The sequence below is a fragment of the Symphodus melops genome, assembly GCF_947650265.1.
Source record: "Symphodus melops genome assembly, chromosome: 13".
In the NCBI taxonomy this organism is placed as follows: domain Eukaryota; kingdom Metazoa; phylum Chordata; class Actinopteri; order Labriformes; family Labridae; genus Symphodus; species Symphodus melops.
Window position 1 is genome coordinate 11,081,690 of NC_136703.1, and position 21,164 is coordinate 11,102,853.

Below are 21,164 nucleotides of genomic sequence, written 5' to 3' on the forward strand. Positions count from 1 at the left end.
ATACAGGGAAACACACTAAAGACTAGGACTAAACATAAAATCAGAAAAGACTTAGACACAGGTAAACACTAGGGAAAACATGAGAACTAAAGACAAGACAGGAAATCAAGATCATGACAGCCGGGGGCTGCTTCGTCACTCTGAGCGTAAACACCTAATTTCCCTTCGGGGATCAATAATGTAAAATCTTCTTCTTCTTGTGTCTCTGGATGCTGGGAGCATTTGAAGAGAGAGAACAATGGGAGGCAACTGCTTTTATTCACCCCAAATTTCACACCTATGTGTTGGGTGTCTTTTGACGTGTTCCCAGTTAAATTACTAACAGTCGTGGCTCTCAAAAATGACATAGATCTGAGTTTTGTCTGGCATTCTGGCAGGACCCAACAGCAAGATTTTATCTTGCTTTCCTACTAGGACTTCTGTATATTTTCATTGAAATTATACATAAATTGTGTCATTATAAGTAAGTGAATCATTACATTATGGCCTGTAGTCTCTCTCCATTTCCACTTCCTCTTCCATGCAGGAGTATCAGGGTTCATCAGTGCTTGGTCAGTTTGTGACACGCTTCCTGCTAAGGGAAACCTCCACCCAGCTGCAGTCCCTTCAGTCGTCACTGGACTGCGCTATGGAGGCCGTTCATGACCAGGACTTCACAGGGAGGAGGGTGCTGAAGAAACCAGAGGACCTGCCCATCCAGAGGGTGACCAAACGCCCCAGTCGACGTATCCAGAGGAATATGTGTCTCTCCCCTACTGACCCCTACTCTGGCATGCTCACTACAGGTAAGTTTCAGGAAGCAAATACCAGAGGATAATAATAATATGTTTGAAAACGATATTGGATTTATTGCCACAATTTGGCCAAATAGGAAACGTTCACTTTTAACAAATATGCCATTGTGCTCGTTTTTGGTTTATTTTCTCTGTGGTCAGGGGTCAGTGTGGAGCCAGACAACCACTGGGGCTCCCAGATCAATCAGCTGGAGCAGCTCATTGACAAACTGGAGTGTGAGGTTTGTATAAAAACATTGTTTTTCTTTCAGCCTGTTTGCTTGGTTAAGCTAGCCTGAACTTATTCTGGCTCTATTTAGAAATATAGCAAAACACAAGTGTGACATCAACCTCTCAGTGAGAGACCTCTCAGAGAGATTTAAAAAAAAAAAAAGACAATCCATTCCATTAAATTGATAGTTATTATAATCGAGTGCTATCTCTAGCTGCTTTGTTTTATGTCCAAAATGTGTGACGTAATTCAAAGTTATATGAAACTCATCTCTGTACTTTCAGAATACTATAAATAGTAGACTCTTATAGATAGGAATGGATGTTGTTGTTAAGAATTCCAAAAAATATTTTAGAAGTTTCACATGTTAGAAATACTCTTTGCTTTGTGTCATAGGGGAGAATTGCTGTCTTTTAGAATCAGGTTAAACAGCTGTTACAGACAATAAACAATCTTTGAGCCCAGGTGTTTTTGCAGACACACAAAGTTTGTCTGACAGGGAACGTAATTCTACAGCCATTTCATGAGACTTTCCAGAGTAGTCTTTCTGAAATAATCGAGATATTGCATTTGTGAGAAAGTTTTCAATAAACTGATGAGACTTGGCAGTTGTTTAAAAATGTGAGATAGCTTCATCAACACTGTACATGTATTTTATTTGGAATGGATGTTTACAGATGTCTTGAATTTCTTGACCATGTTCAATACAGCCAATATTTTGCCTGAATATATGAAGAAGAGCACAAATAGCTGCAAGTTTGGGATTTTTTTTTAAGTTTCTATGGTTAAAGATATTATATTTTAAAATGTTCACCTAAGAATATAGATGTGAGCCATCGAGCAAACTCTCCCTTAGAGAGGTCTTCTCCAAGGATTAATTCCTTTGCTGCAAGGGTAATAAACTATCTTGCTTATAGTCAAACATGTACATGTTATTGGAACCTTTTTATTTATTTATTTAATATTTCTTCTACTACTAATGGCTGAATGCATGATTTATACCCCCATTTAGAGCCCACACCTTGAACCTTTCAAAGAGGACACATTGGCAGGAACATACAAATCGGTAAGTGCAACTGTGCTTAAAATTTTTGGTATCAGATATTATACAATCCTAAAAAACATCACTGTTGCTGCTTATTGTGCAGGTTATTTATCATCATCATTATTATTGATGTTGTTGTGTTGATCAGGGTTTGTTTCTATCCTCTCTCCAGAACATTCTTCTAGTCCAGAGGCAAATGTCAGTGAAAGAGCGAGATGTTGAGCAGTTTCAGACCGCTCTTAAAATCTACACTGATGCCACATGCAGCCAGCTGAACAACCTGCAGTATGTCCATTGTTTGCCTCTGTGGCTCTGTTTAACTTGGAATGCCTCTTTGATTTGAAGCGGCCACTTCCAATCACTTCAATATTCCCAAACATATTAGATAACTCCCTCTACCCTTTTTCTCTTTCTATGTTTATTTTTCTTTTTCCTTTCAGCATTTCAGTGCAGAACTTACCAGACAGATCATGCTTCATCATGTACGAGTTTTGGCAAGACCGTCTCTCCTGGATGAGGTAAGATCAGATGAGTTTTACAGCAGATAAAAGAATATCTGAGAATGTCACTACTACTACTACGCTTAAAATCTCATCCTTCTCGCTCCTCTGTTCTCTCAGCTACCTGCAGTCATCTATCAGTAAGACCTTCCAGCGATGCATAATTAACACGCTGGAGGAAGCTGAGATGATCTCCACCATGCTTCTCCCAGGTATACAGTATTTACAGTCCAGTAGTTCACCAAAATCTCACTTAAATACTGGACATATACAGCCAAACCAGATATTGTTATTATTTATTATTTAGATATTGAATGGGCAATAAAAGACATGGCCTTTGTGAAAAATTTAATTTTGCATTAATTCACTCAGGTTGGGCATATACACAGTCATGGATATTTGGAATCTGACTCTTGTACGAAACTCCTGTAACTTTCAGTTAGCATCTTGTGTAAACGTGAACACACATTTCTCATTCTGACTTTACCCAGATATTTCCAGGAAGCCTCCAAATAAATTTACAGGGTGAATTCAGAATTAGCTGATGTGATAACACAGAGGGAAATATTCTGGAAAATTCACCTTGAAAGTGCAGGAGGGGATGTTGACTTTTATATTCTGCCACCTGCACACAATGCACTGTATGAATGATACCAGTCAGATCTCTGTGCACTTGTTTTTGGCAATATGTTCCTCTTCTCGTCTTAGCTGAAATTGGAATTGTGTTGAACTACAGCTAGAAATTGTTGTTAAAGGGTTGTAAATCAGACCTCTATACTTTTTCTACACCATTTTTTGTTGAGACTTGCCTCCTAAGAGGCTCCTAAATAGGCAACTGTTTCCCAAGAAGTCAGACAAATCAACTGTAATGTCAAGTGTTGCTGCTGTAGTCTGTTTTTGATGCACCCGCGTGGCCAAAACAGCTGGTGCAGGCTTATAGAGCAGATAGCTCCATAATAATTAATGTAAAAGACCATTACTTTCGGGGTTTTTTTATTGTTGTTTTTTTTGTAATTGCTCATTTGATTTGCTCAAGAGACCTAAGAACGTTGATGATTTATTGTTTTTTTTGTCATTTAACAGCCTCTTGGTGGATTATGAACAACAACTGACAGAATGCAGCTTTTGCTGCTATTCAACACAAGAAAAGTAGAAGGAAGAGGATAATGTATAATCGTTTAAATTGTTTACTTTCTTTAATATCCACTTTGTCCTCATAGCATGACCAGGATTGTTTGTGTAGAAGAAGAAGAAAGACAACTGCTTAGAAAAATGAGTCAACAGTGAAGCAACTTAATATCTTGGAGAGAAATAAAGTGGTAATGCAATATTTGATTGTCTGATAAAGATGTGAACAAGCATACAGTTGACTGTGCTGGCACATGATTGCTTCTGATTTGATTAAAAAACGTGCATGATTTTCCTAGTACTAGCTTATTTTAAAAAAACATTTTAGAGTAGATTAAGTGTCAGTGCTGCCACAAAAAAAAAAAATTGTGAATGACACCTGATTTCTTTATTGATCGGCTTTCATCACTATACTTTATGATACAGACATAAACACTGATAGGATTAACTTTCACCTCTCCTTGTTTTCTCTTGTTCTGGTATTATCTTTGTTGTCTCCTTAGGGCTTTGCTGCTCAACATGTTTTTGTTGATGGGATAGATAATAAGATAATAAGAAAATGAATAAAGATCCCTATCTAAACGTATATCATCTGTGTGTCACTCCTGCACTTTTACACTGAAACATGGACCTAAATGTGAACAACATATTATTAATTGAAGTCTGTCCTTTAAAATTGATATAATAAGCCAAATGCTGCACTGAAGTACAGTGAGACATTGACAGAGATTGCAAAAAATCTAATAATTCTGCATTCTGCCTGTACTGTAACTCTAAAAATACAATTCGCAAGCCATTATTTTACATATGCAGTGTGCATTCAGAAAAGATTAAAAGCACAGACAACACAAATAGAAATTTATATTTTGAGTACAGAATTAAGTTAGGAAGTGTAGAGTAAAAATTGTGTACAGTAGTTAAATAAAGCTGTACGTTGTAAGTAATTGTTGTAGAAAATTGGTTAATGTACAGTATGTTTATTGAGATTTGATTGCTCTGTTAATAAGAAGAATGTATGTGTTCACTGTTTCTTTGATGTGTTTAAAAATGTCCTTCATGAAGAGTAAATCGTTATGTTGATGTTGTTTGTTTTCCGCACGAATTAATTCTTGTTGATGATTTGACTTGATGCATTTTTGTCTCTATGCTTGAGGCAATATTTTTTAATTGTGGTCTTATGGAGAAAATATGGATGTTTAAGTAAATTAAAGTTATCGTTGATTTTGTCCTTTGCATTGAGTTTTTTTTATGTTTGTCTAATTTGTATGTCAGGAATAATTGGAATATTCTCGATGTATTGTAAGCCCCACGACCATACACTTACCTTTACATAGATTTTTCTGCCTTTTGACTCACTGTAATCCATGATTTTCTTCTCATTAACCGGGAGGCTTCTTCATGGGTGTCCGGGCTAGGTAATTAGGCAAAAAAACTAATTTAACATGCTTCATAACTGGTACACCCTGAGTATGAAGTTCGAGATGGAAGAAAACAAGGCAGATCAGTCAATAGCTTAATTTCCAGGCTAGTTTAGAGGCAGTCAAAAAAGGATTCTACCATGACTCAAGGCTCAAAATATTTTGTGTAAGCATTTGATCTTTTTTTATCAGATGGGCTCCATTGCACGCGTCAGTGGCTGGGGGTGGGGGTGGTGCACCAGTTTATGGGCAGAGAGCTGCAGAGAATTTTGGTATTTTTTTTCCTGTTTAGTGTACATTTTACATATAGCATTAAGATCAGTTCTTCTTGCATCTGTCAGAATAAAAGGAGAATGATGAAATTTGTTGTTCCAGAACAGAGAAGAAAATCTTTCTTTTAACATGCAAACATCAGTGCTGCAACACCTATCATTTTATTACATTTGCAGTTTCATGTCCAAATGTGCCATTGTGTGTCTGCCATTGTCTGTGTCTAAATTGTGTTTTATTCATAAAGATGTACCAAAAAATATAAGAGCAAAGTTGTTTCCCTGCTTAACAAGCTTCAGATTACCTAAACAGTTAGGTAATGATATATAGAGTCTGCCGAAAAAAATCTTGTCCAAGCAACAAAGAGATTTTGGAGATATGTGCATCTTAGTTTGTAAGGACAAGAATTGCAGGATGAAACCAGAAAACAATAGAAAAGACAAGGATGAGGTAAGATATAAAGACAGATATAAGCGTCTCTTCATCATCTCTGAAACCGTTGGTTCTGTGTAACAAGCAGCATTTTGATTTGCCTCAAACTCTGGCTTCCAAACGCACCATTGCAAGTTTTATGAGAAAGTTGGTCTGTCTTTCTTATACACCCATAGAATGGAGCACTGGTATATGCTTCTTTATAAGCCAATTTTGCACAAACTGCCTCCTTATCTGTATTCTCTCCTAATTCCTAGAACAAACAGTACTCGAAACATTCAGTTAAGCAGTTTTATTGAATAATGTTCCTTGGACCCCCACAACAGTGAGACTTGGAGGAGGTGATTGGGATGAATGGCCTCCCCAGTCTGAACCAGAGCGGTGTTCTGTCATTGGACAGAGTGCAGGAGGGGATGTTGACTTTTCTGCGCTAGTCACAGTTTGTGGAGAGCTTCTCACAGATCCCGGGGGAGGCTGGAGACATTGAGACCGAGTGGACCATGTTCTCCACCTCCATTGTCGAAGCGCTGTGGTCGCAGGGTCTCTGATGCCTGTCATGGTAGAAGTCCCCGAACTCTGTGGTGGACACCGGAAGTAAGGGAGGCCGCCAAGCTGAAGAAGGAGTCCTATTGGGTGTTGCTAGCATAGGACTTCTGAGGCAGCTGGCAGGCCAGGTGTGCCGCAGCAGCCCGAGCTGTTCTGGAGCTGAAAACTCTGGCCTGAGAGGAGTTTGAGGAAGTCATGGACGAAGACTTTCGCAGGGCGCAAGGAAATTCTGGCAAACTGTCCCACGTCTGAGGAGTGGGAAGCAATGCTTCACCAACTGTTTACAGTGGAGGTGCTGCTGACACCTGGGGATGTAGTCAGGCAGTGGAAGGAATACTTTGAGGATCTCCTCAATCACACCACCACGTCTTCCACTGTAGAAGCAGAGTCCTTAGTAGTAGACTTGTTCATTACCCTGTTCATTTATATTAACCATTTTGTAGTTGTGCCATAATGAAAAGAGATGAGCACAAACAACTTGGACATTTTTTTATTGCCTTTTCCCATCATGGCCAGGGGACTACAGATGAAAACTAGCCTTCTGGCTAATTCTGGCTTTTTTAAACCATGTGTAATCATATGTTTGATGAAATTGCACTGTCTCTTTTTAAATAAACAAATACTACTAATACTACTTTAAATTCAATGCTGAAGAAATGAAACATGAAAGACATCGGCTTTTATCATAGTTGGATAAAATGCTATATGATGACTGAAAGTGATGCCTAAAAAGAAGTCCCTGTTGCTGAAATGAGCATTTTTCCATCAACATTTGCCAACACTGTTACACAGTTTCCTCATATTATAGAATAGAATGCCTTCATTGTCATTATACAAATTGTACAACATGATTTCTTGGCTTCACTTTAAAGTGCACAGTGAAAAACAAAAACAAGAAGAATATAAAAAGTGACCTGACTTATTATACTATATATCTTATTATACATCATGCTATATGCATCATACTAAGCAGAAATATTTGTCAGTTTATCAGAAAGCATTAAATGCCTGACAGACTGTGCAAAGCCTTAACTTTTTTATTATTTCAGAATAGGCTTAAGTGCATGATACACTATTGTCTAAAAAATTCTCCTGCTGGTAAGCTATAAGGCAAACTTACAACTAAGAAAAAACTAAATAAACCAACAGGGATCTAATTTCTTTTATTAAATCTGCAAATTTTCTGTCAGTAAAATCATAATAATAATAATAATAATTGAATTGAATAATAAGTAGCCTACATTTAGCAAAGCAATATTAAATAGGTACTTGCATAAAAGGCTACTTACAAATTTCCATTTTCTAATTGACAAAGGTAAATCTGCAAAAGTCTTACTTAAGCAATTACAGCTTAAATATACAATGTAAGTCATGAACTATAGTCGGTCAAATATAAGGGACTGATTTTCTCTGTACCAACAAAAATAATACAATACTTCTGAGATAAGCTAATAGTCTAATTACCATGTGATACTATACAAACTACTGTATACGCTATACACCCATGAGTTATAGATCCAGATTTCAGGTTGAAAGGCAAGACATGCCTGGGGTCTGTATATTTGGGAATTGATCACACAATAGAAGAGGAATTGGGATGTAGAATTGTGATAAAGAATATTATACACAAGAAAGCCAGTGCAGATGACATCTGTGGAGGAGACTCAGATTTTTGGGTATTTGAGTATACCCATGAACTTTTTATGACTCTGGCAGCATCAGCATCTGCTGGAGCATTCAAGAACAAACTGAACAAACTGGTGAAGAGGCTCATTTCCCACCCCTGTATGGTACATTAACTGCACTGGGCAGCTCCTTCAGGGGTAGGCTTCATTATCCTTGGTGTGAGAAGGAGAGATACCACAGGTCCTTCCTTTCTGCTGCATTTAGGCTCTTTAACCTTTTGCAAAACAAACAAACACACAAGCTGGACACAATTTAACAATATTATCATATTACAATGTATAGCCTATAATTTTATATAATCTGATAGGCTACTTATTTGCAATAATATGGATCACTTGGTGCAATAACAATAACATGTTCAAAATAGACCTGTGCATTAGCACTGTGCATGATAGTTTTTTTTCTAGTTGTATTCTGAATACAGTTGTTTGTCTACCCTTACTCTTTACTGCTTTAACTGAATTGACCCGTTGTGGGATTATTTAAAGGTTTATGTTATCTTAAATTCCTTGAAGTAGTCTACTTTTTTTTCTAACTGTGTTCTGCTTAAAATAAATTTCAATATTGACTTTCTAGTCAAAGTTTACATCAGAAAAAAAAATTCGTCATGTGTGAGAAGACCTTGTGGATTTCGAAATGCATAGAGATTTTCAAATGAAACTTTATTTAATTTGCTTCCTGTTCAATTGAACTACGTCCTTGAGATTTCCCATGATTCTTCGCGGTTTACGCGTTGTTTCCACAACACGTAAACGTACACGGATGCTCGTGAACGCCGAAGATTATCTTAAAAGCAGAATACCACTTTTACTTTCCAACTGTAACGTTACAATGCGAAAATATTATCACATTTTTAAACACCATGATTGAAAATGTATTAAAATATGTTTTAGTTCATATACCTCCTGTTGTACCAATTACATCCGGGCATTCGGAAAGCTTGCATTCTGGGCTACAAACGGAGAGCTCAGTTTCTCCCTCATTCGCCCAGGGGAAAGTCCCCGGACACGCGGCAGAAAGTGCCCTGGATGATTCCAACGTCGACAAGCGCTCTCACTCATTAGCTAAGATGCTTATAGGAGCTGAGCTTGGAGATTGCTTGTCGACTTTGTCAGCGTTGCTAGTAATGCAAGTGAGCATGTACTGGCGCTCAAACAGAACGGGGCTCATTCTCGGAATGCTCATTTTGCTGAAGTATTGAACGGCCAATGTATCCTTTAAAAACAGTTGTCATTAAATGTAATTATTACTAACTTTGTAGTAGGCAAGTTAGCGTTGAGTAAAACCAAGCTCAAGCCCCGAACTGCTGTGTGCGCAGGGCTGTAACAAGGGTTTAGAAAATTGCGAGGTCTAATATGTTTTATTTTAATGTATCATATTGAGGGCCTTATATCGGATGCCCACCCGATATAGAACTGCAACCCAATCTAAACATCTGACAGACAGTAAATGCTACGTGGATAATGTGTGGCCCATGGTTTGCTATTTAACACGGAAAGGGAGAGCAGTTTAAGCAGCTTACATTTGTTTTCCTACATTCTGGTCAGTTTTTATTCACCCATTTTAGTTTTCCCCCCCCAGCTGATCTAGTCCCACTAAAATGAATGCAACAATTGAATACTTTAATAAACGTGGACTAGACAGTTATTTCTGCAGCCATTCACAATTTCTTGAGCCTATATGTAAAGCTGATAATTTAGTACATTATTCTGTTTTGTTTATGCAATTGTAGGAATGGTTAACAAGATGAAAATGTAAACATGATCCAGCTGTGATTCATTTTCTGTGACACAAGGTACAGCAGTGGTTCTCAATTATTTTCTGTCATGCCTCCCCTATGAGACACACGTTTTTCCAAGCCCTCCTATTTGTTCCTGGCACCAGCAGTCAGCACCTGATTAAAAAAAATAGATTAATAAAACGAACTGAGATAACATCTGCACCAAACTTCTATCAATTTCCAAGTTTATTTACATCAGACATTTCGATGAAAAAGTCCAGTGGCCTATTGACATAACTGGGGTGTAAGGTCTCCAGTGCCATCTCAATTAGTTTGGTATCATGTTGTCCGCTGCCAGAGTTTTAAAAACAGAAAAAAACACAAGTTTTTAATTATTTCCGAGCGCATTCACGGTAAACTCAAGGGCTATGTAGGCTTCGTCGTATTTTCTGGTCTACACCGGTTACCATCACTTGCTTTTCTTGACTCCGACGCCACTTCTATTTTTCTTTTTTACTTGTCTCTCTCCTCAGTGGCCTCGTCAGCTCTACACATCCTTGTTTCTGAGAAGCCGACTTCTTCTACTGAGTTGAACTAGCAGCCTATTGATTAGTTTTAGCACTGGTGCCACCTTGTGACTAGACACTTGTTTATCTTTCAAGCATGAATACAGAGAGAAAGTCCCCCTGCCTCTCACCCCCCACTCCGCTAAGTGACCTTATTAGGCATGTTGTAACGTTTTTCTGGGAGATTCTTGTTCTAAGAGGGGTCAGGACAGTTTGATTGAGAGAGAGAAAGAGAAAGAGAGAGAGACTTCCACAGACAGACAGACATACAGAGTAAATGCAACAACCTGTAATAAATCTTTATAAATGAAAAAATGATTAAATAAAAGAGCAGCTTTTTCCTAGCTATTTTTCCTATCTAAGCTTTGGGAGATCCCTGTTTTAAAAAGTTTTACATTGTTGTGTATCACAACATGTGAGCTTGCTGAGGAGAGACAAAGCAGCAAATAAGAGAGAGCCCAATCACATCTGCAGCAAGCAGCTGCAAAAAAGAAAAAACCCCAAAACCCACAACATTAGAATTAAAACCGAAGCCCGAAGCACCCCCTGAATGTCGGGGCATGTAGTGCAACTGCGAAATGTGGCCAAGCGCCAGGCCTTACAGTTTGATTTGTGTAAGGCCACGCCCTTTTGTGTAGAATCGTGCGGAGCACAACTGGAGATCCTTAACGTTCTACACTAAACTGACACTGAGCTGGCAATGATCACCTGGACAGGAAAGTATGTTCAAATAGTAAGTGTGAAAATGCAAAATTGGGTCATTATTAAAATCAAAAAAATTATAATGGATTGGTTAACGTGCATAAAAATTGCCATAAATGCATGCTGTCAAAAGAGGGCGCCCTTGAGCTATTTTGCAAACTTTTTATTACGAAAACACGAAAATATCACATTTTCAGATTACCTAAACATTTTGGTGAGTTTTTGTTTATGTTTATGTTCAGGCCCTTAAAAATGGCTGCAAAGGGGCGGAAGAATAAAAACACTCCTAAGAGATACACCAGGGTCCTTCGCACTGTCAGTCCTTTTGGCCCTAACAACATACTGAAACAGATTAAGTCCATTCAACGAGTCCCAACAGCTTACATCGCACTATCCCCCTCTCTCTGCTCAACTGCAGAGGTTTTTTTTTCCACAACTAGATAGATGCACATGTTAGTTGCAGCGAGAAACACAGGAGCAGTGTGGTGTTGGGCCGTCTGTGACTTTGTAACTTTTGTATTTTCAAAGTAAAACCCATTTAGCTTTTCATACATTGATCGGGAACCATTTTGTTTGCTCGGTGTCCTCCTTGTCAAGGCCGTGTGTGTGTGTGTGTGTGTGTGTGTGTAATTGTGTGTGTGTGTAATTGTGTGTAAGTGTGTGTAATTCACATTTCAGTTCATATTAAGCTTCTCATGGTCGCCATCTGGTGGTTTAAATTGAACTAAACGTCTTTTCACATCAGAGTAACTGACATAATTTGAGGAAATCTGTACTTTGGCACCAATCCATGTTTGTAAATTGGTGTCATCTGTATTATATTTTTATTATTATTATTATTATGTCTTTTTTATTTCAAATCTGTCCCATATTTCCAACTAAATAATTTAATGAGTACCATCACACAATCCATGTGTCTGTACATTAGTACCTAAATTGTAATAGTGCAGTATAAAAATTGAAATTCTGAAAAGGCTTATCCTGTTAAATCAACTTTTGAAAATTTAGACACTTTTCTTGAAATAAATCGATTGATAAAAATAAGCATCAGGCAATGCACATATTGCTTGATGCAGTCCACATACTGTCCACATACTGTGGCTCATCTCTGTTACCCTGTATTTTCTACATTGAAAATGGCTGGTCTCCATTTTCTCTGGCGTCACCTTCTTGCATGTCAGGGAGAACAAAGACACTTGTTTTACTTTCGTAACACCACTAGAGGGAGTCCCAGATTTATAACATCCTTCCCTAATTTACTTTGACATGATGGCAAAACAGACACATTGACAGACTGTAGACTACAGGATTAGGTAGCACTAGGAGAGATTACAGCATCACATGACAAACCCTCCAAATGGTGCCTGCAAGTAACCTACTTCCCACTCTGAGCAATCCCATCATCCAGTTGGAGTGGGTGTGGGCTCAGGAAGCAACAGCATCACAAAGGTTCAGCTCCTCCCTGCTGTATCATGGAGAGACAGAGGGAGGGAGGGAGGGAGGGAGAGTCAGCGAGAGGATCAGGGTCAGCTCGATTCCAGTCTGTGTGACGGAGGCAACGTGCTTGCAAATGAAGAGGAGAGAGCGTGTGCATGTGTGCGAAAGAGGACGAATCAGAGAGGGTTAAAGGCGGGGTGGGATTTTGTATGTGAGGAGGCAGAGAGGAAATCCAGGCAGTAGGAGGAAAGGGACATAAAGGGAGGAAGGAAAGGGGGATAAGGAGGAAACAGACAAGACAAGGGCACCCAAATTAAGAGGAGAAGATGGCTGAGCCGGAGCTGAAATCACGAAGCAGTCGGGAAAGCATTGCCAAGGCGGTGAGCCAGGAGAAGATGGGGGGTAGGTACAGTGCATGCTCAGTCTCCGGTAGATACCACATGGTGCAAGGCTGCATTATCCCACCATGCGCTCTGATGCAAAATTGCCTAATGCAAAAGTACATTCTTTTTGATTTTGCTGTAATTCCATCATTCATCTTAATGATTATGATGTTGGTAGGTGAACTAACTGAAACATGAGAAGTATTAACTTACATTATCTTATTAAAGACCTGTGTGGCTTATGTGTGCCTACTTTACTTCCCTTTTTGACACATATTGTGACATTAGAGAAAAGGCTGTTAATGTGGTCATGAAAGTTTTGTATAAATATTGTGTTAATTAATATATTGCATACAAATTGAAAATAAAAACACACTATTGATTGACATTGGTTTAAATCTTCACTCGCTAAATGTTTGTACCCCAAGTGTTAAGCTCTTTTATTTAATCCTCCGGTATGTTTTCCTCTCTCCTCCAGCAACTGAAGCACACCCGGACCAAGATGATCAGATTGTGGAGCAGCCATCATCTCCAACCACCCCTATGGTATCTGCTGCTGCTGTCACCAGCCCAGCCAGCAACTCACCTGCCAAAGGGGAGAAGATTGAGCTTAAACGCAGCATCACCCTCTTTAATGGTGTGGGAATGATCATTGGCACAATCATCGGCTCTGGCATTTTTGTCACTCCTACAGGCGTGGTCAAAGAGACTGGCTCGGCTGGGCTCTCCCTGATTGTCTGGTCTGTTTGTGGAGTGATCTCCACTATGGGTGCCCTGTGCTATGCCGAGTTGGGCACCACCATTACCAAGTCAGGGGGTGATTATACCTACATCTTGGAGGTATACGGTGAACTGGCGGCCTTTCTGAAGTTGTGGGTTGAGATGCTAATAATACGGCCTTCATCCCAGTATGTGGTTTCCCTGGTGTTCGCAACATACCTTCTGAAACCCCTCTACCCAAATTGCTCTGTGCCTGACAATGCTGCCAAGCTCATTGCCTGCCTGTGTCTTAGTGAGTGAAAGATTTTTGCTTGATTTTAACAAAGAACAACAATAGAAGCACATTTTCTTAAACATTACAACCAAATTCAGCTGTATGATTTATTTCTTTTGACGTGATTTTACCCCTAATTATTCTTCTTTTTCATTTCCTGTAGCCTCTCTGACATTTGTAAACTGTATCAGTGTGCGAGCTGCCACCAAGGTCCAGGACTTGTTCACAGCATCCAAGTTGCTAGCCCTTCTGATCATCATCCTCTTTGGCTTCATCCAGATTTCCACAGGTGAGTTCCACCTACTCATAGAGCAACAGATGGAATCACAGCACATTTCAGACTCTTTGTTTTTCGTTATTTTATAGTTTGTAATGGTCATGTAAGGAGCAGGCAGTTATAATAACACATTAATCACGTAGAATAATGTTATTACTCACCCATATATAATTTTTTATAAATACCAGCTTGGTTTTTGCAGCCTTTTATGTTTCACTACCTGGTATTATGCCATGTAATAAACATCATGATCACAACATGGAAGTAGAAAGAACAAACTAAAAATGTTAAACAAGTGTATAGTGATTGTGAATATTTAATCCCAAGCAATTTCATTAACACTTAACTGTTCAAGAAAAACTGGCTGCAGTGTTGTGAGCATGTTGTGAAAGTTCAGTCAAGATTAAATTCACTGTAAAATTCATGATCCCTTGTCAAAATGAACAACTTAACTCCAAATAAAGATTTTGATGTAATGTAAAACCCTTAAGAGTATAATTCAATGATCAGTTAAAAAAAAAAAAGTTAAGTTCTGTATTTCGGCTTTTGCTTTTCAAAAGTGTGCATTGTCCAACACAAACAGTTTATACAATCAATGCATCATTGTTTTCATTATTTACTGCAATATTGATGGTAATGAAAGTGCGACAAAAATAAGGTAATGTCAACCTTCTTATCAAAGTATAGTTTTATTTATTTGTGTTTAATCCAGATGACTGTTTGTTGGCACTACAACCAAGGTTAATTTCTTTTGACTCTAATGATCAACAAATAGTTGACAAACACTAATGAGCCCAATCAAGCAGACTGCCCTCCTTTCACTCTGTTAACACACAGAGTGTGTGAGTTTGAACACAAGGTCTGTCTGTCTGCAGCCAAGTGATTGGGTCTGAGCCACTGTGCAGCCATGTGCATGTGAGCGGGTGTGCTTTGAAGCTGAATCCTGCTAGGTATAGTGTTACCCATGACCCATCTGTACATCATTCACCTAAAAGAACAAAATGGAATTAATGCATATGAAGGTTTGTATCTTGTATAATATTAGAGCCTATGAACTTACATTTATTCTTTGCAAAACTGAAACAGCGGAGCAACTGAATGAACTAGTCAAGTTATTCAAATTTTTAAAAAGCGGGAAGACAGGGAGGAAATGGTTTGCTCCATGCTACATCTGCTGCTCTCCCCCTTTTGCAAGCCAAGCCCACCACCATTGTGCTCTACACTGTGTAACCATGGAAACTAGGCGGCAAAGCTGTTGTCACACTGTGGTCTTTCAAAGCGCACGAGAGAAGGACAGAGTGAGAAAATAATATGTGTGTGATAGGCCTCATGGAGAGCAGAGTCATTACCATCTGAAAGCGACAGGTAGAGAAGGGAGTCCTGCTCAACAGAGAATCTAAGCACACACACTCCTAAACACACAAACATTACTTGACAGGTTTTCCTTTTTTAATGACACACTAGATGTGTTTTTAGCTGCTGTGACTACATCTGTGTATGTGAGATATTTCTGCTCTTTTTTCAAATGTCACTTGGACAGGGTCTGATTATATTTCAGTACAACAAAGCAGATGCTCAAACAAAGTGAGACAAAGTGATCAGATGAAGACTAAACAAGCAAGCTCCTGGTTGAAAATGTCAAGTGTGTGAATGGGCAAGCAAATACAGACAAATACAGCATTCATGCAAGAATTGAGAAGTGACCGCAACCCTCAGTTTGAATCTACAAAAGGCCTGTAAATCCACAGGATTATTTCACTTTGATTTTGAGAGAGAAATATTTTTCTTTCAGTTTTTTTATACTCAACTTTACTGCTTATTTATGTGCAGGTGATGTGCCGTACCTTAGACCTGAAAAGGCATTTGAAGGCAGTAAAATGGGAGTGGACAACATTGTATTGGCCTTATACAGTGGTCTTTTTGCTTTTGGAGGCTGGTAAGGGAACTGTAACTATGTAAATAAAAAAAATAACTAACCACAAATATTGTTTTTTATAGCAGCTAACTGTTTGCTATTTCAAGTCTTTACCCAGTCCCTAAAATAGTGCTCTTGCTCCATATTTTCTTCTAGGAATTACCTGAACTATGTAACGGAGGAGATGATCAATCCAGAGAGGTGACTTAAATGTGATGATGCTTGTATTGAGGATTGTACAGCATGCAAACGTCATGATTACCAGCATCCAGGATTGAAGTTGTTGTCAATTGACTGAATGGAGAAAGTATACTTGATGTTTTTTATATTTTAATATGATGAAAATCCAATAAAGTAACAGCCTTAAAGTGCTGTTGAGTCTCAAAAACAATAAGCAAAATATGTTTTGCATTGCATTGTATACACATTATTACATAGTCTAACATGACTGATCACAAACCTCGTCAAACATCAAACATAGTATATAGTGCAGTACTTTCAAATGGTCTAACAGAGTTAACCCCCCTCCCCTACAGGAACCTGCCCTTGTCGATAATCATATCAATGCCTATAGTGACGGTGGTGTATGTTCTTACCAACCTGGCCTACTTCACCACCATCTCACCTGAAGTCATGGTGGAGTCCGAGGCTGTTGCGGTGGTGAGCTTTGCACTTCTTTCATAACAAATACAAGAGCTACAAAACTGGCAGACTTAATTTCAAAGGTTGTGTTTTTACGAAATGGGAGCATCCATAATTCATATTGTTGTTTGGCAGAGTTTTGGGGAGTATCATCTTGGTGTAATGGCCTGGCTTATTCCTGTCTTTGTGGGATTGTCCTGTTTTGGAGCTGTCAATGGGTCCTTATTCACCTCTGCAAGGTTTGTTTTTGTTGTGTGCTTTGTTACACCCCAGCTTATGACATTTCTCTTTTTCTAAATTAACAAAATAAGTTTGAGTTTGGAATGATAGTTGTAATTGTGCACTGATGCATCATTGAACATTTGTATCAGCTGATATCGCTCTGTTGACAGACTTCGGCCCATCTGTAAATATTGTACCTTGAACTGATGGCAATAGCCGATGTTTACTTGTTGCATCCAGTCAATACTGGTGAAAAAAACTTTAACGGCTGATTCAGAGTAGATGTACAGTATGTAGCTCTGAATGTTTTCTATAGTCAAACATGAAAGAAATGCTGGCAGTCTTACACTGACAAACAAGTTTTATGCAGAGAGATTTCAACAGCAATTTGAATACATCAAATCTTGCAGCTTTATTGAAAAACCAACACAAGGAATTACAAAGTATTGAAGAAAAAAACTGTTTGGGAATTTAAATGATCAAGTGATTTCTCACCTTCCAGGTTGTTTTATGCTGGGGCGAGAGAGGGTCAACTCCCTGCTGCTCTGGGGTTGGTCCACACAGACCTCTTCACACCAGTGCCGTCCCTTATCTTCACTGTAAGAACCTTCCAGCCACATTCTGAGGGTTACTGAAAGAGTTTTTTAATGGATGACCATTACAAACTCTTCATGTCAAATCAGCTAAATGTTCAATAATGATGACATGATAAATTGATAGAATCCGTCATGAGTGCCTTTATTGATTTTACCACTTTCTTCAACACAAAACGGAGAAAAGCTTCAATAGCTTCCAAAGATTCCAGGCCTTTTCAGACTACACCAGAAGTTTTTTTTTTTTTTGCTTTTTACTGTTTGTAAGACTAAAACAGCCTTGTCTTTCTTTTCCCTTGCTTTAGTGTTTTCTGTCCATGATGTACACCATCTCTCAGGATATCTTCTCAGTCATAAATCTCTTCAGCTTCTTCACTTGGCTTTGTGTTGGTATGGCCATTGCAGGCATGCTCTGGCTGCGCATTACTAAACCTGACCTCAGAAGGCCCATTAAGGTAAAATGCCAATGTCTGAAAAGTTTTATTACAGATTGTGTCAATCAATCAATCAATCAATCAATCAACCAATCAATCAATCAATCTTTATTTGTATAGCGTCAATTCATAACAGATGTTATCTCGAGACACTTTACAAAAAGCAGGTAAAGGACCTTACTATTTGTCTGTTAACATTAACAAAAGAGTAGGTAACAAGACCATGCTCATCGTTATGTTTACAAAAAGCAGGTAAAGGACCTTACTTATTTCTATATTACAAGAGCCCAGCTTAATCCGTCATAGCGTGGCAAGAAAAAACTTCCTTTTAACAGGCAGAAATCTTCAGCAGACCTGATGTGTATGCTTGTTATCCGATATATCTATGAAAAGCCATTTTTAAGACTTACTGAAGGGTAACCAAGACCTTTCGTCTACCTGAACCTCAGCCAGTTCTTTGTCTGTACAAAACATAAACATGTCTCCTGGTTTCATACAGCACCTACATTTTATATTTCATTGTTTATTTTTTTTTTATTAAAGCCCCATTGTACCACTGCCTTTGTTATTATCTGGAAGTGGACCATGCTGTGTTTTCAGGATGAGGGGAGTGGTTTTAAGCACAAATACATGACTCTTTGTTCCTCTTTCATCATGGTGATATTACTTTGGTTGATCACAGTCTTTTATCTTTTCTTTTGAGCCAGAGTATCTGAAACTTCTTGTTTTTAAAGTGAACCTCTTGCAAGTATAAGTAGAGCTGTCGTTATACGTATGTAAACCATTAATGAATCTAGACAGTTGCATCTAAACATCTAAAGTCAGAGCCAGAGACAGAGAACAATACACTAAACATCATTAGCTTGTGATGCTCACCCAGCCTTGGAACCAATTTGACAAAATAAAAATGTTTCTTTAATGATAGTTAGACGACAGCAGGGTCTAAATTTTTTTTGCAGTAATAAACTGCCAGTTCAAAATGATATAAAAGTCAAGATGCATTTAAATCAGTGTGAGCTGTATACATGTAATGGACAATGTCATGAATGTCCACATAACATTTGAACTGCTCATTTAGCATTTAAAAAAAACATTGATCAGTACATTTTTTGTTTCTCCTGGATTGTTCAAGTTTTTTTAAAAATAATTATTCCAAGAAAATGTAAGTGGAGACTGTATTTCAAAATTGTAATCACTAAATGCACTGTGTGAACATTCCAATTGCTCACACTTCCCAAGTATTTGAAGCAAAATATTACATTTGAGAAATTTCACAAAAAGATGTATCCTTTGAAAATAGCTAACTACAGGATTTTACAAGATTGGTTCTTTAAAAATATTTAGATTTTGTCACATAGGATTTTATTGTCCGTTTTTTAACAATAACCTATGCCTATTATGTTTTCTTTTTAATCAGGTGTATCTCTTCATCCCTGTGACTTTTGTTTTGGGCTGTGTCTTCATGATCGCCGTTTCCTTCTGGGCAGCTCCATTCGAGTGCCTGATAGGCTGCAGCATTATTCTCACAGGCATCCCAGCGTACCTCCTGGGCTACAAATGGAAGAAACCCCATGTGGTCAAGAAGATGCTGGGTGAGTGAAGCATTCATATTTTTTTAACTGCTGTGTGTATTTGTTCAAGCATGGATGGAAAAGCATTTATTACAGTTTGTTATGAAATTCCTGCAAGATTATCTACTGATACGCAGCACTAATACATTTAGTTTGTTTGTATAGTCGGTGCAAGAGACAGAAACCAATATGTTACTCAGATTTTTTATACAAGCTGAAGAAATCTGACCTATACCAACTGAGTGATGGAAAAAAGACAGCTAATATCATGAGTTGTTTGTAATTCCCAGAAATCTTCACCATGTTCTGTCAGAAGATCTTTATGTCTGTTCCTGAGGAGAGGGGGCAGCATGAGGCAGCTGAATAATCCTGGACAGTCTGAACAGGATGACGGACTGAGACCATATGTCTGCAGATTCACAACATGTTTACATTCATTCATTTCTGATTTAGCTACAGCTGTTTTTTGTTGTTTTGTGTGTGTGTTGTTTTTTTTAAATTCATTAACTCGCAAAAATTGAGCCTTGCCATTTGCTGTTTACATACAGTAAATTAATGCTATGTTGTACAAAGTAGCAAATTTTATGAACACTAAATATTTGAAGAAATAATTAGATCAAAGAGAGGTTTTACATTGTTTTGGGACATTTTCAACTGCTTTGTTCTAAACATATTTAACAATTATATCTCCTCAAATGGGAGCACATGCATATACATGTTGCATGTTAGTTAGCTGATGGAGTCATATACAATCACAAGCTACATACTCAAGTGGCCTATTGTTCACCTAAAGTGTTCATAGTAGTAGCTTAGTGAGGCAAGAATCACATTTTGACTTTCTTTACAATTAACACACATTAACAAACAAACTACACACGTTTTATTGTAGTTTTTAGTTTAATAGAAATCTAAAACAATGATGTTCAAGTTTTACTTTCTGCTTTAATGTTAGATGGAGGTTAAGAGATCTCATATAAGAAGCATTCACTGGAAGTGTACATTAAGTTCATGGTTAATAGAGGATTAAGCTTTCTAGCATAGATCAATCCTACTCATACATTACTAATATTTATGTTAAATATTAGTTGATTTTCATTTTTGTATTTTTGTATTCACTTGTAACATGAACCTTCAGCCCAATCTTAAAGCACACCCTAAAGTGAGATATAGCAGTGTATGTAATGTTTCTTTTAAAAAATGTTGCTGTGAAAGAGGTCTTCTTTCTGTATCATTTTATTATTGTATCAGACCATGTTAGAGTCCTTTCCATATTTGATGATATGACAGTGTATACCAGCACATGTTGGTGAGACATTATTAGAAGAAACTGAAGTCTTGTACAGATGTCTTTCCAATTGTATAAAGTAAACACAATTCGTGTGTTAGTGTTTTGTATTATTTGTATAGTTTATGACGGACATGTGATTGCTGTTATTCAAGTTTTTGGTTTTATTGAAATTATAAGACCAAAATGAATGTTGCAGATTTGCCTTTAAAAAAATTGAAAATGTACTTTTGAATCAAGATTTTGTGAGGTATTCCAAAAAATACTGCACGCACTTTCCCATTCTACTCTATATCCAAAGGAAAATAAAGGAAGGGTGGAGGTTGTGCCAGTTGGGAAAGTTTGTTCTTTTTGTAATTTTTTTAGAAAAAATCAAGACTGTTCCCATAAACA

The 21,164-nt window shown here is 37.9% G+C and overlaps 2 protein-coding genes across 2 annotated transcripts in view; both read left to right on the forward strand.

Annotated features, from left to right (window-relative positions):
* LOC306833866 (N-terminal EF-hand calcium-binding protein 1-like) overlaps positions 1 to 4,904 on the forward strand; it is a 32,982-nt gene extending 28,078 nt beyond the window's left edge. The window contains exons 6-12 of the mRNA XM_079359473.1: positions 527 to 785; positions 936 to 1,015; positions 2,018 to 2,071; positions 2,223 to 2,335; positions 2,491 to 2,568; positions 2,671 to 2,762; positions 3,634 to 4,904. Of these exons, the coding sequence (XP_079215599.1) occupies positions 527 to 785; positions 936 to 1,015; positions 2,018 to 2,071; positions 2,223 to 2,335; positions 2,491 to 2,568; positions 2,671 to 2,762; positions 3,634 to 3,662 (705 nt within the window). The 3' untranslated portion in view covers positions 3,663 to 4,904. The remainder of the gene's footprint in view (positions 1 to 526; positions 786 to 935; positions 1,016 to 2,017; positions 2,072 to 2,222; positions 2,336 to 2,490; positions 2,569 to 2,670; positions 2,763 to 3,633) is intronic.
* A 6,969-nt stretch (positions 4,905 to 11,873) lies between these two features.
* Positions 11,874 to 21,104, forward strand: LOC306833945 (large neutral amino acids transporter small subunit 1-like). Its single transcript, XM_079359591.1, has 11 exons — positions 11,874 to 12,857; positions 13,317 to 13,850; positions 13,996 to 14,121; positions 15,940 to 16,045; positions 16,181 to 16,225; positions 16,561 to 16,684; positions 16,802 to 16,905; positions 17,391 to 17,487; positions 17,787 to 17,936; positions 19,333 to 19,507; positions 19,777 to 21,104. The coding sequence occupies exons 1-11, from the start codon at positions 12,782 to 12,784 to the stop codon at positions 19,851 to 19,853; spliced, it is 1,614 nt and encodes a 537-aa protein (XP_079215717.1). The 5' UTR covers positions 11,874 to 12,781; the 3' UTR covers positions 19,854 to 21,104.
* Positions 21,105 to 21,164: the final 60 nt, after the last annotated feature.